The sequence below is a fragment of the Oryza glaberrima genome, chromosome 9 (genome assembly GCF_000147395.1).
Source record: "Oryza glaberrima chromosome 9, OglaRS2, whole genome shotgun sequence".
Classification (NCBI taxonomy): domain Eukaryota; kingdom Viridiplantae; phylum Streptophyta; class Magnoliopsida; order Poales; family Poaceae; genus Oryza; species Oryza glaberrima.
Genome location: NC_068334.1, coordinates 1,734,370 through 1,747,476, shown reverse-complemented (window position 1 = coordinate 1,747,476; position 13,107 = coordinate 1,734,370). Strand labels below are relative to the sequence as shown.

The window sequence follows — 13,107 nt, the reverse complement described above, 5'->3', positions numbered from 1 at the left end:
AAATTCTCTGGGATGAGAGTTCGAGTCCATCCACGATGATGTGTTTTGTACCTCCTCTGTTTTATATTTAGTCACTTTAACATTTTTATTCTAATCAAATTTCTTCACTTTTAACAAAATTTATAGAAAATTTTAACAACATATAGAATACCAAATTAGTTTTATTTGATATAATACTAAATAAATTTCGATAATATATTTGTTTTGTGTTGAAAATGTTGCTATATTTTTTTTATAAATTTGGTCAAACTTAAAAAAAGTTTGACTAGAAAAAAATCAAAATGACTTATAATAATATAAGAGGGGAGTGGTTATAATAGTAAATGCTACTATTATCAAATAGTAAATGCACCCCGGCCTCCTCCATGTTTGGTTTTAATGAGCGAGCTAATCTTTTTTTTTTATGTTGTAAGGTTCAAACTGTAATCAAATACTATCTCTGTCCCAAACTTCAATAGATTTTGCACATTAACAATATGGACAAAATCCTTTATATAGGACGAATGTAGTAATAGCAAAGATCGTTACCAAGGAGATTTTTAGGGTTCTTTTGTGGCAACTGTGCTACGCTTTTCTTACTTTTTTTAAGCTGTGATGGAAGCTAGCACAACTGTGAAAATTTGTGGCATGGAGAAATCAAATTCAGTTATACAGTTTTTTGCTTTCGGCACATTTCGTTGAAACGCAACAATATCTCTATCAGCAATTTATATTCGAGGACAAATTCTCTTTATTAATTAGCAATTTATACTGAATGATCAAACACAGTTAGCGCCAAAGCACTAGACTCTCTATAAAACAGTTGCCCTAAACAACATTGTCATAATACACCTGCAAACTCTGCTAGATTTTAGAAAAATATTTCATTGACAATAGGAAAAGCTGGTTGAGTGCTAGCTGCATGAGTCGTAGAATAGTGAATTCCTGTACCTGGTGGTTGTATCTCTAATGCAACCAAGTATGGTATGTGTATTTTTCTAATAGATTGTAACATGCATGTTGCATAATTAATACATTATATATTCTTCAGGCAGGTCATTATTTGAAGCATACTTGCGTCAAATATCGCATGCTTTCTATGCTACTGCTAGCAACAACCATTTGGAAAAACAATTCATGAGTGACTTTTGGATTCTTTTGTAGAAAACAACGTGATGCCCGTGTTGAATTTGTCACTAGCTATATGCTTTTGTGTGGTGAGGGATACACTTGCCGCAAGTGCTCACTTGTGAACAAGAAGCAGAGGAATCTAATCATTTTCGTGGAGTTGTGTCTAGCTTGGAGCCACCCATTAATAGTATATATTTTTACGATTTATTGAGTAATTTCTTTTTTTTTAGAAACACAGTACAAATGCAGGCGCTCACAACGTGTGCACACTCACCCCTATGAACGCACACACGCACACCCTACCCCTATGAGCACCTCCGATTGACGAAGTCACCACAGACGCCTCGCTGTCGACGGGTACGTCACCTACCACTCAAAGAATAATTAGCCGTAAATACGAGCACCCGTGTCAAATCTAGAATTTGAACCCGGGTGGGTTGGTTCCACCACAAGGAACATAGCTAGTTGAGATTCAGCTTGTCGAGTTATTTGTTTCTACTATACATTTTCTTAGAGATATAACCTAAGATGGGAATTTTAAACGAGAAATTAATGAGATGTCAACCATTCTCTATATTGGAGCTAGCAACGCACAGTTTGTATATCGTTCAAATATTTTATTTTTGACGAAGCGAGTTGAACAATTAACCTAGATAGCTTTTTTTAATATGAACTCCTGAATAACTTGTATTGACAATTGAATTGTTCATGCTAACAATGTAAGCTACCTTAATCTTCAAGTTAAACCTCATGACCGGTCATTCGGACAATTTTCACATGATGAATCATAAGAAAAACAGCTGCAGCAAATGTGTTCTCCAAACTTGAGAGAAAAGGGAAAAAGAAGCAACCACGGTCTGGTACGTGGAGCTAGATAAAACATGACTAGAAGGACCAATTAGAAAAATATAAACAGGACAATTAGAAGCTTAATCATTATAATATTAAGCCGTCTGTCATGCAAAAATGGATTTCGCAAATGGCCAGCTGTTAATGCCAAATTTTGATAAGCTCCAAAGTTATCATCGGCCTAGAGACAATATCGGCTTTAGAGTCTTAGAATGATCCGATAGAAATTATCGGTCACCAGCAATTGGATTCTTGATGGATTTGGTTAAGTAAATTAATCAATTTTAAAAGAATCATATCTAGAAGAGGTCGACTTCAAGGAGGATGTGGTATGGCAATTTATCTATTAATTAGGCAGTCAGTCAGTTTCCTTTTAGTTTTAGGAAAGTATGTTTAGTATTCGATCAGAACTTGTATATTTTCTTTTATCTTTACGAAAGTTTGAATCGTGTACAATTAGGACTCTTATTAGCCTAAGAGTATAAATATGTACACCGAGGTCCCTGTAATCTATCTACACATATTAATATGTCTATTTTCAGCGCATCGCCACACTCCCACGAGGTTTTATTTCGACGAGTTCTTGGTTTCGCGCATGGGCTGCATCGATTGAGTTCGACCTCCGACAAGAAGTGAGTTCCATCATCTTCGCTTGCATTGGCATGGCTAGGACTTCCTCGATTGAGTCCGATATTCTAATCGGGCCGATGCAAGTGTTACCTATGTGGTATACCGTCTATATCTTTAGTTCCATTACTATTTATATTCTGATCAAGTTAATGTTTCTTTAAACAAAATGTCACTTTAGATAGATTTGTTCTATCCATCACATTAGAAAGATTTATCGACTCATTGAATATTAGATTAACATATACAATCTCGTGCTGCATTGGTTAGGTTTGACCTACTAGATTGTTAATTTAAATCTTGTTAAGCCGATAAGTTCATGTTAATGTTTCATCGGAGGGTTAGCCGATCTTATTTGATGTGTGGTTTTATTGTCTTCATTAAATTTAATGCATGACCACTTTGATCGGTGTCATATTGGATTGCTTAAATCTATTAGACAATTATCAACTTTATGCTGCATCGGTTGGGTTCGACCTATGGGGTTGTGGTTGTGAGTTATATTTATTTTAAGTTAATAGGCATCAATCAATGTTTCATTGAGGTTTCAGCTGATGAGTTATCTAGATATTGTTTAAGTGTTGTATTGGCTTATAAGGATTATATACAAGTTGATTTTAGCCAATTGCAGCAAATGTTTCATTGATTACTTAATCATGTAGATTTAATGACGTCGGATTTCGAACCGATATATGCTTTAACCATCGGATCAACATTTATTTTATTATACCATTATTGGCCGATTGGTTTCTATTGGATTAGATTGTTGTATGACTATAAGTTCTCACTGCTTGTCTGATTGCCTTTATATCATTGATCCAAGTATCAGAATCTATATTGAACATATAGCCGATTGTTAGGGGAAATTAGAACCATGCCATAATAATTTTGCAAAATTTGAGATATGCCATCCTGACCCATATGTCATTGACTCATGTGGGTCCTACATGTCATTGAAATACCGATGGCATATCTCAAACTTTGCAAAATTATAATGGCATGGTTCCAAATTACCTTACGACATCGGCTAGTATCGTTACATCGGCTTGTTAGCCGATCGACTCTTTGATCATCAATTTATCTATCTTGTTAGTTGCAAGATCATACTAACTAGCACGTCCACATAAATAATTTAGAACCTGCACCAGAGCTAAGCAGATCTCCCAAGACTTCATTTTTTTTTGCGTCAACAACAGCCCATGAACCCCCATCACAACTACGCAGGCGAATCATCGCGGTTGAAAATACACCTGCAAAATCCATATGCCTCGTAATAGAAAATCATTTTTTTTAGTAGTGTCTATAAAGTTGCTCAAATTACTAGCACGGGGCGGCTAGCTAGAGTCTAATTTAACTGGTTAGGTTTATTGTGCTGTAATCTGTAATCTTTCTACGTTCTTTATTGACAGGTGATATGTGCATCGATATTAAGACATCATGTGCTGATTTCTCCATGGGCATGTTAATAGAATATCTTTTTTCTAGTAGTGTATATAGAGTTACTCAAATTACTAGCAAGGGGTAGCTAGCTAGAGTAATTTAATTGGTTAGGTTTATGGTAGTGGAGTCTGTCTACAAGATAATTGAGCTATCGCCACCAATTTATTATAACGAAAAATAATTCGTGGCAATATATTGTACTATCACAATGATAATTTTCTGTGGAAAATAACTATATTTTGTTGCACTGATATACAAACATTTTTTATTCAGTATTTTTGTTGCAATAGGAAATGAGCTATCGCCACAAAAAACATTACTATTGCAAAAAAACATGTTATATCGCCACAATTTTAATTTACGTGGCAATTTGCATAGTACATGGTACTTTTCACTATTTTCTGTTGCCACGATGAACAAATTCGTTGCAATAAAAAATTTAGCATATCATAATTTAACTTATTCTTTTCATATGGGCACGGATTTAGATAAATTTTGTATGCAATTTAGTTCTCTACAACTTAACTTTTTTATTTGAAATCTTTTAACTACTCAAATTCATGATTCAAATCTCAGATCGGCAGGCTCAAATGGAATGATATGCATTTGTAAACAAAATGTAGAGCGCGCGTGAGGGAGAGATCCTGAGTTCGAATCCTAGCCATAACAACATATCAAAACAAAATAGTTAGGATAATATATTTTTATTAAAACATTTAGTTTGGTACGTAGAACTAATGCCACACATGGAGTGGTGGCAATAGTTATCTATTGCAACGATGTGAAATGTTGCAATATATTTTTTTGCCACATCCATTTTATGGCAATATCAAAATTTGTTACAACTAAATAAAAATCATTGCAATAACCTATTACCACGCTATTTATTACCACGGCTAGCAACAATTTTAAGATTGTGGCAACATGTAATTATTGCTACAATTTTAGCATTGATGCTACGATTTTTTTCGTGGCGATAAATTATTTTTCTAGTAGATCTATGTTCTTTATTGGCAGGTGACGTGTTTATATATCAATATTAAGATGTCATGTGTTGATTTCGTTAATCTCAAGATATGCCCATATAGTGTACGCTTGTATATTCTAGTGCCCATATGCATGCTCACTAATTGGTGTGCACGATCCCAAATTCTAAGCCTCCGAGAGCCAAATGGCGAAAGAGGAGAAAAAACAGGAGACATCTTACCGAAAAGTGAAGGGAACTCAACTTGTGGGAAAAAAGAACTACTGGAACGAAAGAAATATACCCGATTTCCCACTTTAGAATTTGTCTTGTGCTAATTTCCACGGCGTGAATCTTTTAGCATGCATGCATGCGATCGGTGCAAGAAAAGCTTGTTTTGGGTATTAAAGAGATGCTTGTTAATTAATTTGTTCATGCTTCAGCTTAATTAATTTAATTTCTTGCATGCTATAGCTTTATATATCCGGTTTTGATTCTATTTCTACACGTTCGATCGCTTTCTTGCGTATTGAGCGTGCTAAATAAAGATGCACTATGTATGCACTAGCCATGATCTTTTTCAAAAAGACGACGTCCAAGTTGAAAGGAAAATCTAGTAGTACTAGTAAAGCTGAAGGCATCAAAGCCTCAATTGTCACGTTCACATCGTACATAATATATTGCACCGTCGTGCAGGAAAATAAGCACATTATTATATCAACTTTTTCTAGAAGCTTTTTTCGATCGTCGGCTCATCCCTTGTGCTTTAAGTCCAGCTAGCTAGGTGAAAAGTGTACGTTTAGCTAGCCAGTATCTTCTTAATGATAATATGATAGACTCATCGTACTGTTCTTCATGAATAGCTCGTAGCTAGTCTACACCGAAAAGTTAGGAGCTGCTGAAAAAAAACAAATTTTTGTGTTCCATTTGGATATGTATACAATGGTCAAATAAGACGATAGAAAAAAGATCACTGAGAATTTTATTTTTTCCGACAGACTAATTCCCAAAATAAATTCTTATGGCTATTAATTTCATGGTGGTACACAAAATACATCACTTTCTACTTAATAATCCACGTTTCCTTCACTCTTGCTGTCTTGTTAACTAAGATCCATGGATCCAATAAATAGCACGTACACTTCACTCTTTCACAAACTATACATAGAGAAATTATGTATTTGTACTTCACTGTTGGGTTGGATACAGTGACGCGATGATGCCGTATATACGCGCGTATGCAGTGTAACAAGTGTCAACACGATAGAAAAGACTATATTAATGCTTAGTATTATACTATAGATATACTTCTCTTTTGTCTCTCTAGGTATTGATTATCTTGTTGCAACAAGGAATTTGTGCATCTTTATATATACTACTTCCTCCGTCTACTTTTGATAGATATATTTTTAAATCTGAAAAATTTATTTTGATAGGCATATTTCAATCCAACAACCTATCATTTTAATTAATGACTTTCTCGGATTTAACACGTGACTCTCCATTCTTCCACACAAGATTGGCTACATGGGCATCGAGAAATGTAAATATTAATGAATCGCGAGTAAGGAATCCCGAGACCCGATAAAAATAGACTCGGTCTCGGACTCTGCCAGTCTGATTGGCCACATGCCGCCGGTCTGACCGGCCCTGTGGAGGAAACCGGCGATTTTCCCAAATCTTGGTAATTTTTCTTAATTTGAACTTATGTGCCAAATTTAGGTGTAAACAACTATTAATCGCGTGCTTCACATATTTCAAAGAGCAAATCATTTTAGTATATTCAAGGAAATATTTTAGCAACATAGCCTGTGTTACAAGAATCAGGGATCATGTTGTTGTTAATCTGATTACTGGACGTGTAGACGGTGATTAGTTTTTTTTACTGTCCATGAATCCTGATTTATCTTAAATTTCAATAGCGCCAGGTGGTCCATGTAGCAATCGTGCCAGCTCTAGAATATAAGAGCACCCGTAATGGTAAAGTAAGGTGCTATCTATAAAACATGTACATCTCAGCAATAGATTAGATTAATAGTAAACCACTTCAATGGTATGTCTACATAGGTATCTATAGCTCTCTAATCTATTGCCTCGTTTTTCTCTATAGACTATCTCCAGGTTAGTAGATAGCTTTGCTCTCTCTTTTCATTTAATCTATTCTAAGTAGGAAAATATGCTAACATGGATCTCTTGTAAAAAGCCTATAAATAACCATTGTGGCTGCCTAAGTGATATCTCGATCGGGGGTAGCTGGGTACCAACTCCAATCCAAGTTAAAGGCCAAAGCTGATGGCCTACGTACGACCCAGCAGCTATATTGCCAATCGCTTCTATATGTCCTGACATGCACATATACCTACAGAAGCTTCTGAATCACGCGTGCATGTAGAATATAATAATTTTCAGTAATTCACTATATCCAGTCTCAGGTGCCTTGTCGCACTATTAAAAAGTGATTTTTTTTCGAACTTCCAGGCTCATTTCTATAGGCTGGTCATAAGAAAATCTGCTGGTAATAATGATGAGGATGTCCTATAATTTAAATTAAAACCGCTTGTGAAAAATCTGATCATGCATATATTCGTAGAATAGTTCTTACCAGCTAGCTAGTGATGAGTACTACCACTGCTCTCAAATATTTATCATATACATATTTAGGGCATGTTCACTTTGATGCCAAGCAGGATTTCTTATATAGTTACCAAAATTTGGCAGCAAACTAAATATAGCCACTTTTTTTTGTAACTTTACCAAAATTTGGTAAGGTTGAAAATGGCATCAAAGTAAACAGGTCCTTAAACTTTGATCGATCACACTCCGGCCTACAATTTTAGTAATGAATTTGTAAATATTTAAAAATATACAGTGTTATATAAATATGTCGCACGTTAAAATATGCATATCCGTACAGCTTTGGTTTATAGACGATATTTGATAATTTAAAGTTTTAATATGATCAAGATTTTAATAGTAGCGCAATCAATATAAATGTTGATGATAAATATTTTCTTTCGAGAAAATGATAATAAGGAGTGTACTATTTGGGAATGGATAGGAACAAAATCAATTACGAGCGCACAAGGAAAATAAAAGAAGTTTTCTTACCAACTGGGGTGTGTGATGGCCCTTCCATCAAATGGGCCCTACCATATTTTTTTTTTCCTTTTCCAACCGTTTTGAACCACTCTCGCTCTCGGTCTGTGTCTCTCTTGCCATATTCGTGTTGTTTTCCTCTATAAATACAGCCACGGTGCGTGCCTCGTCTCCTTGCATCCGCTGCACCCACCACTCAAAAACCTGCAGCTTGCTCCCTAGCTTAGCTAGCAGACGACGACACAGGTGTACCTAGCAAACTAGCTAGCAACTGTACACGCGTAGCTGTCGTCGTCCCTGCAGGGGGCGTGATAACATATATCACAGGGAAATTAAATTAACTAGCTCGAAGAAATTCAGGGAGGAGATCGACTGATCGAGATGCCGACTGACGAGACAGCCGCGGCGGCGCCGGCCACCCCCGCGCTCTCCGGCCATGGGCGCACCGTGTGCGTCACCGGCGCCGGCGGGTTCATCGCGTCGTGGCTCGTCAAGCGCCTCCTCGAGAAGGGCTACACCGTGCGTGGCACCGTCCGGAACCCTAGTACGCACTGCAATACATACTCTTCTTGATCGATCTTCTTTAATTGCTGAGTGTATAATTAATTTGATATATATAGCTAGTTTTAGTACTAACTCCATTAATTGCTGACGATATTGGCAGTGGACCCGAAGAACGACCACCTGAGAGCCCTGGACGGCGCCGGCGAGCGCCTCGTCCTCCTCCGCGCCGACCTCCTCGACCCCGACAGCCTCGTTGCCGCCTTCACCGGCTGCGAGGGCGTCTTCCACGCTGCCTCCCCCGTCACCGATGATCCTGTATGTACACTACATTCATGTACTTCAATGGCAATTAACTGTCTCGATCGAGAAAGCAGTATAATTAACTAGTAACTAACAAATCGGTTTGATCTGATCAAATTCAGGAGAAGATGATAGAGCCGGCGATCAGGGGGACGAGATACGTGATAACGGCGGCGGCCGACACCGGCATCAAGCGTGTGGTGTTCACGTCCTCCATCGGCACTGTCTACATGAACCCCTACAGGGACCCCAACAAGCCCGTCGACGACACCTGCTGGAGTGACCTCGAATACTGCAAGAGGACAGAGGTATGTCGTGTCATGTCATGTGTGTACCTAGTAGCTGGCTTAATTAGCTTTCCTCCGATGCATAGTTAATTAACATGCATGCAAATTAATTAGCTTTCATTTTAAGTGTAGTTATAAATTTCTATATTCAACTTTTTTGACCCTCCGTCTTATTTATAAAGTTTATAAAGTTGATTTTAGAAAAAAGTGATACATAAAGTACTATTCATATTTTATCATGTAATAAAAATAAAAATACTAATCATATAAAAATTTTAAATAAGACGGACGATTAAACTTTAAACTCACAAACCCATAACTGAGTTTAAATTAAGACGGAGGGAATATATATATACGCCTTCAATAACAAGCTAATAATTAAAGATCATCAACTTGTTATATACTAAGTAATTAGTTTTCATCTGAAAAGAATAATTAAACGAGACTGGGAAGATTCTAGGTTATATAACTTTACGGCTTCAAATCTTTGAAACTACGACTTATATCAACTTATGTATACTAATATATGATGATTACTGAATTCATGCTCATGGTTTGTCACTGTCTGCTTAATTTCGTCAAAGCTTTTAACGCATGTCAAGTTTTACCAAACGTGGCTAAAAAGAGGTGACGTTGATTTCTCATCTTCCATGGTCATCATCGGTGTTTCGTAGTCAAGTTGACAAAGACCAAGCCATTTCCTTTTGAGGAGCTCTTCTTAACTACCCCAAATACTTTTCTTCCACCTACTACCGCGCAAATATATCCAGAATTGTCATTTACTCCTCTGTAGTTGAGACCAAACAGAGCAGGATTATTTTCATAATTACTCATATTTATTCATCTTACATGAAAATAATCTGCAATCTCTTTTTAATAATAATAATAACGTATATAGGTTCAGCCCTTTTTGAAACGCTTCTAACAACTACAACTTTTCTTACAATCGATCTATAGTTCTCCAATTAATAGTATAAACTTGTGCAGAACTTCTAAGAATAAATAGTTATATATGGAATATAGAAAATTTTATAACTATATGTAGGAGTTGCTCTAAAACTAATATCAGATAAATTTATATGGGTTTCAAGTTTGTAACGATTAAAATTTAATTAATTATACGCTAATGATTTTCTTCTTTTTCCGTGCTCTAGCTAGCTTCGTCTTCATTTTCAGTATAAATTAAGGAACACGACCTTAATAATCACTTGGAAACATGATCATATATAATATATATATATACATGAATATAATACTTCATAATTTTGCAGAACTGGTACTGCTACGCGAAGACGGTGGCGGAGCAGGGTGCGTGGGAGGTGGCGCGGCGGCGTGGGGTGGACCTGGTGGTAGTGAACCCGGTGCTGGTGCTGGGACCGCTGCTGCAGGCGACGGTGAACGCGAGCACGGAGCACGTGATGAAGTACCTGACGGGGTCGGCCAAGACGTACGTGAACGCAGCGCAGGCGTACGTCCACGTCCGCGACGTCGCCGAGGCGCACGTCCGCGTGTACGAGTGCGGCGGCGCGCGGGGCCGGTACATCTGCGCCGAGAGCACCCTGCACCGCGGCGACCTCTGCCGCGCCCTCGCCAAGCTTTTCCCGGAGTACCCCATCCCGAGCAGGTGCAAGGACGAGGCGGCGCCGCCGGTGAAGGGGTACCTCTTCTCCAACCAGCGCCTCCGTGACCTCGGCATGGACTTCGTCCCCGTCCGCCAGTGCCTCTACGAAACCGTCCGAAGCCTCCAGGACAAGGGCTTGCTGCCGGTGCTGCCGCCCACCGCCGACGACCACCACCACCCTTCCTCGTGATCCCCCATCCAGCTCCCCCGGCGCCCGGCCATCGTCACTGCATATTAATTTCTGCTGGCTGCTGATATATATACTCTTATTGAGTTCTAATTTTTTCCTTTTTCCGATCGGTTTTTACATATATATTATATCTACATGCACACCGATCGACACACTTATGTATATTTTTATGTGTGTATTGTACGTATATTATGTATGTGATTTAATGGCCGGGTGCATGCATGCGCGACTCGTGAGCAAAGTGATATAGCGTCAGTGCTGTGTGTGACGTGCACAGTGCATTTAATTAGTACGTAATCTATGTTTGGTGTCACTGTAATATAAGCATATGATATTGCTCCTTGGTAGGAGTGCATATAATTAATCAAATGTCATGCACCTAAGCTGAGTACTTAATTTTGATGTGACCTACGTTTCTTCTTTTGAACCAGCAACTCCCAAACGCATGTCACCTCGCTAGCTACTTACATTACATCAACCAATCGAAAATAAATTAGTCCATCCGATCACAAAACATAGAGCCTATTTTACTTTGTTAGGATAAAACTTACTCTAATTAAAGGTGGCTAGAGGGTGGTGAGGGTGGCTTTATTGGGATGGTCGGAATGGTGAAAGACTAGTGGTAGGCAGTGATGCGACGGTGACAATAGTGCTAGCATCAGTCCCCTGAAGATAGAGAGAGCGTTAGACATGATTGACAACATGGTATATATGAGAAGCCTTGTTGTTAGGAAGGTAGGACCATAGGAGCAGCGAATCTGGTAGTCGGAGAAGCCAGAGAAAAGGGAGGAGAGGTAGGGTAGGAGAATTCCGTCGGACCTGAGCAAAAAGTGGAGGTAAATGTGTAATAATATATATTGTAGAAGGAGGGAGGTGGTAGGAAAGGGATGATCGACGGGCCTCGTCGGTGCGGGCCAAGGGGAGGGACGGAAGGTGCACTTCGGCACTGCGTGCTATGTAAACAGATCCTTCACTTTGTGCAGTTTGCAGTTGTGCTTCACAAAGCTAAGGGAGTCTCATCCGCGTGTTACGGGTCAAGATAGGGATCAATTGAGTTGGTAATGGAATGAGCGGATGAGGTTAATATTTTAGCATAAATCTTGAAGTAATCCTACTCGTCCAAAACTTAAGAAAATATATTTTTTATAAAAAAAACTACTACCTCCGTCCCATTATGTGAAATCATTATCATAATTAATATTTGTGATGAACAATTGGCTTTACAAATGATTTAATCGATGAATTGGTTTGAAAAGATGTGTGGATGTTGGTGTGAGTGCGTGTGACTAATGTGGGTCAGGTTGTGATATCTGTGCCCAGAAACGGTTGTTTTGTCTGATTGTGTGCAGGTGACTTGAGGTCAGCCTTGGTCAATGGTGAGGACCGGGACTATGCTCAGGGAGGAGCAGAGGTCTAGTGCGGTCGGGATACCATGTGAGAAGGTGACTAGAGTCAGGATTCTTGAAGGTCAACTTCGGTCAACGGTGGGGATCGGAACTAAACTCGGGGAGGAGTTGAGGTCCAGACGGTCAAGAATACCGGGTGACGAAGTTGGATACGAGATGGCACACGGTGGATGGATACCGTGTGGGAGTGATCTTCGCAACGGGCTTCACGAGGTGTGCGTGCAAGTGCCGGTGTTCGCGAAGGAGATTGGAAGAAATTAGAGAGAAGTATATGGTGCTACAGTGCTTCGAGTTACTGTAGCAGGTCGTGTATGCATATATGTGTGTATGCTGGTTGTAGCATATGCATGTATGTATGGTGATTGATGCATGCATGTTGTGCCATGCATGTGTGATGGCCTGGTGGGCTTCGGTGGCAGCTGGCTGGAGGCCGAGCCGGTCCAGGAGTAGTAGCACGTCGGCCCACGTGCGATAGGCCCAAAAAGGAGCAAGCGCAGGAGATCGAGTCCGATGCGGTTGGCTGCGACTGTAGTTTGAGAGAATTACAATTTGGGATTGTAATTTGATTTGATAATTAAGGATAGAGTCCTAGTGGAACTAGGAGTTGTACTCCTACTTTGAGTAGGAGGATTTTCGGTATAAATAGAGGGGGAGGGTGTGTCCTCCCGGTATCGGTTTTTGGAGAGCGTAGAGTTGATAGTTTAGTTAGGGTT

The 13,107-nt window shown here is 39.0% G+C and overlaps 1 protein-coding gene across 1 annotated transcript; it reads left to right on the top strand.

Moving 5' to 3' along the window:
• Window positions 1-8,270: 8,270 nt before the first annotated feature.
• On the top strand, window positions 8,271-11,204 carry LOC127783999 (cinnamoyl-CoA reductase 1-like). Its single transcript, XM_052311167.1, has 4 exons — window positions 8,271-8,630; window positions 8,751-8,905; window positions 9,013-9,198; window positions 10,449-11,204. Exons 1-4 carry the CDS (start codon window positions 8,468-8,470, stop codon window positions 10,986-10,988), a joined length of 1,044 nt encoding a protein of 347 aa, XP_052167127.1. The 5' UTR covers window positions 8,271-8,467; the 3' UTR covers window positions 10,989-11,204.
• Window positions 11,205-13,107: the final 1,903 nt, after the last annotated feature.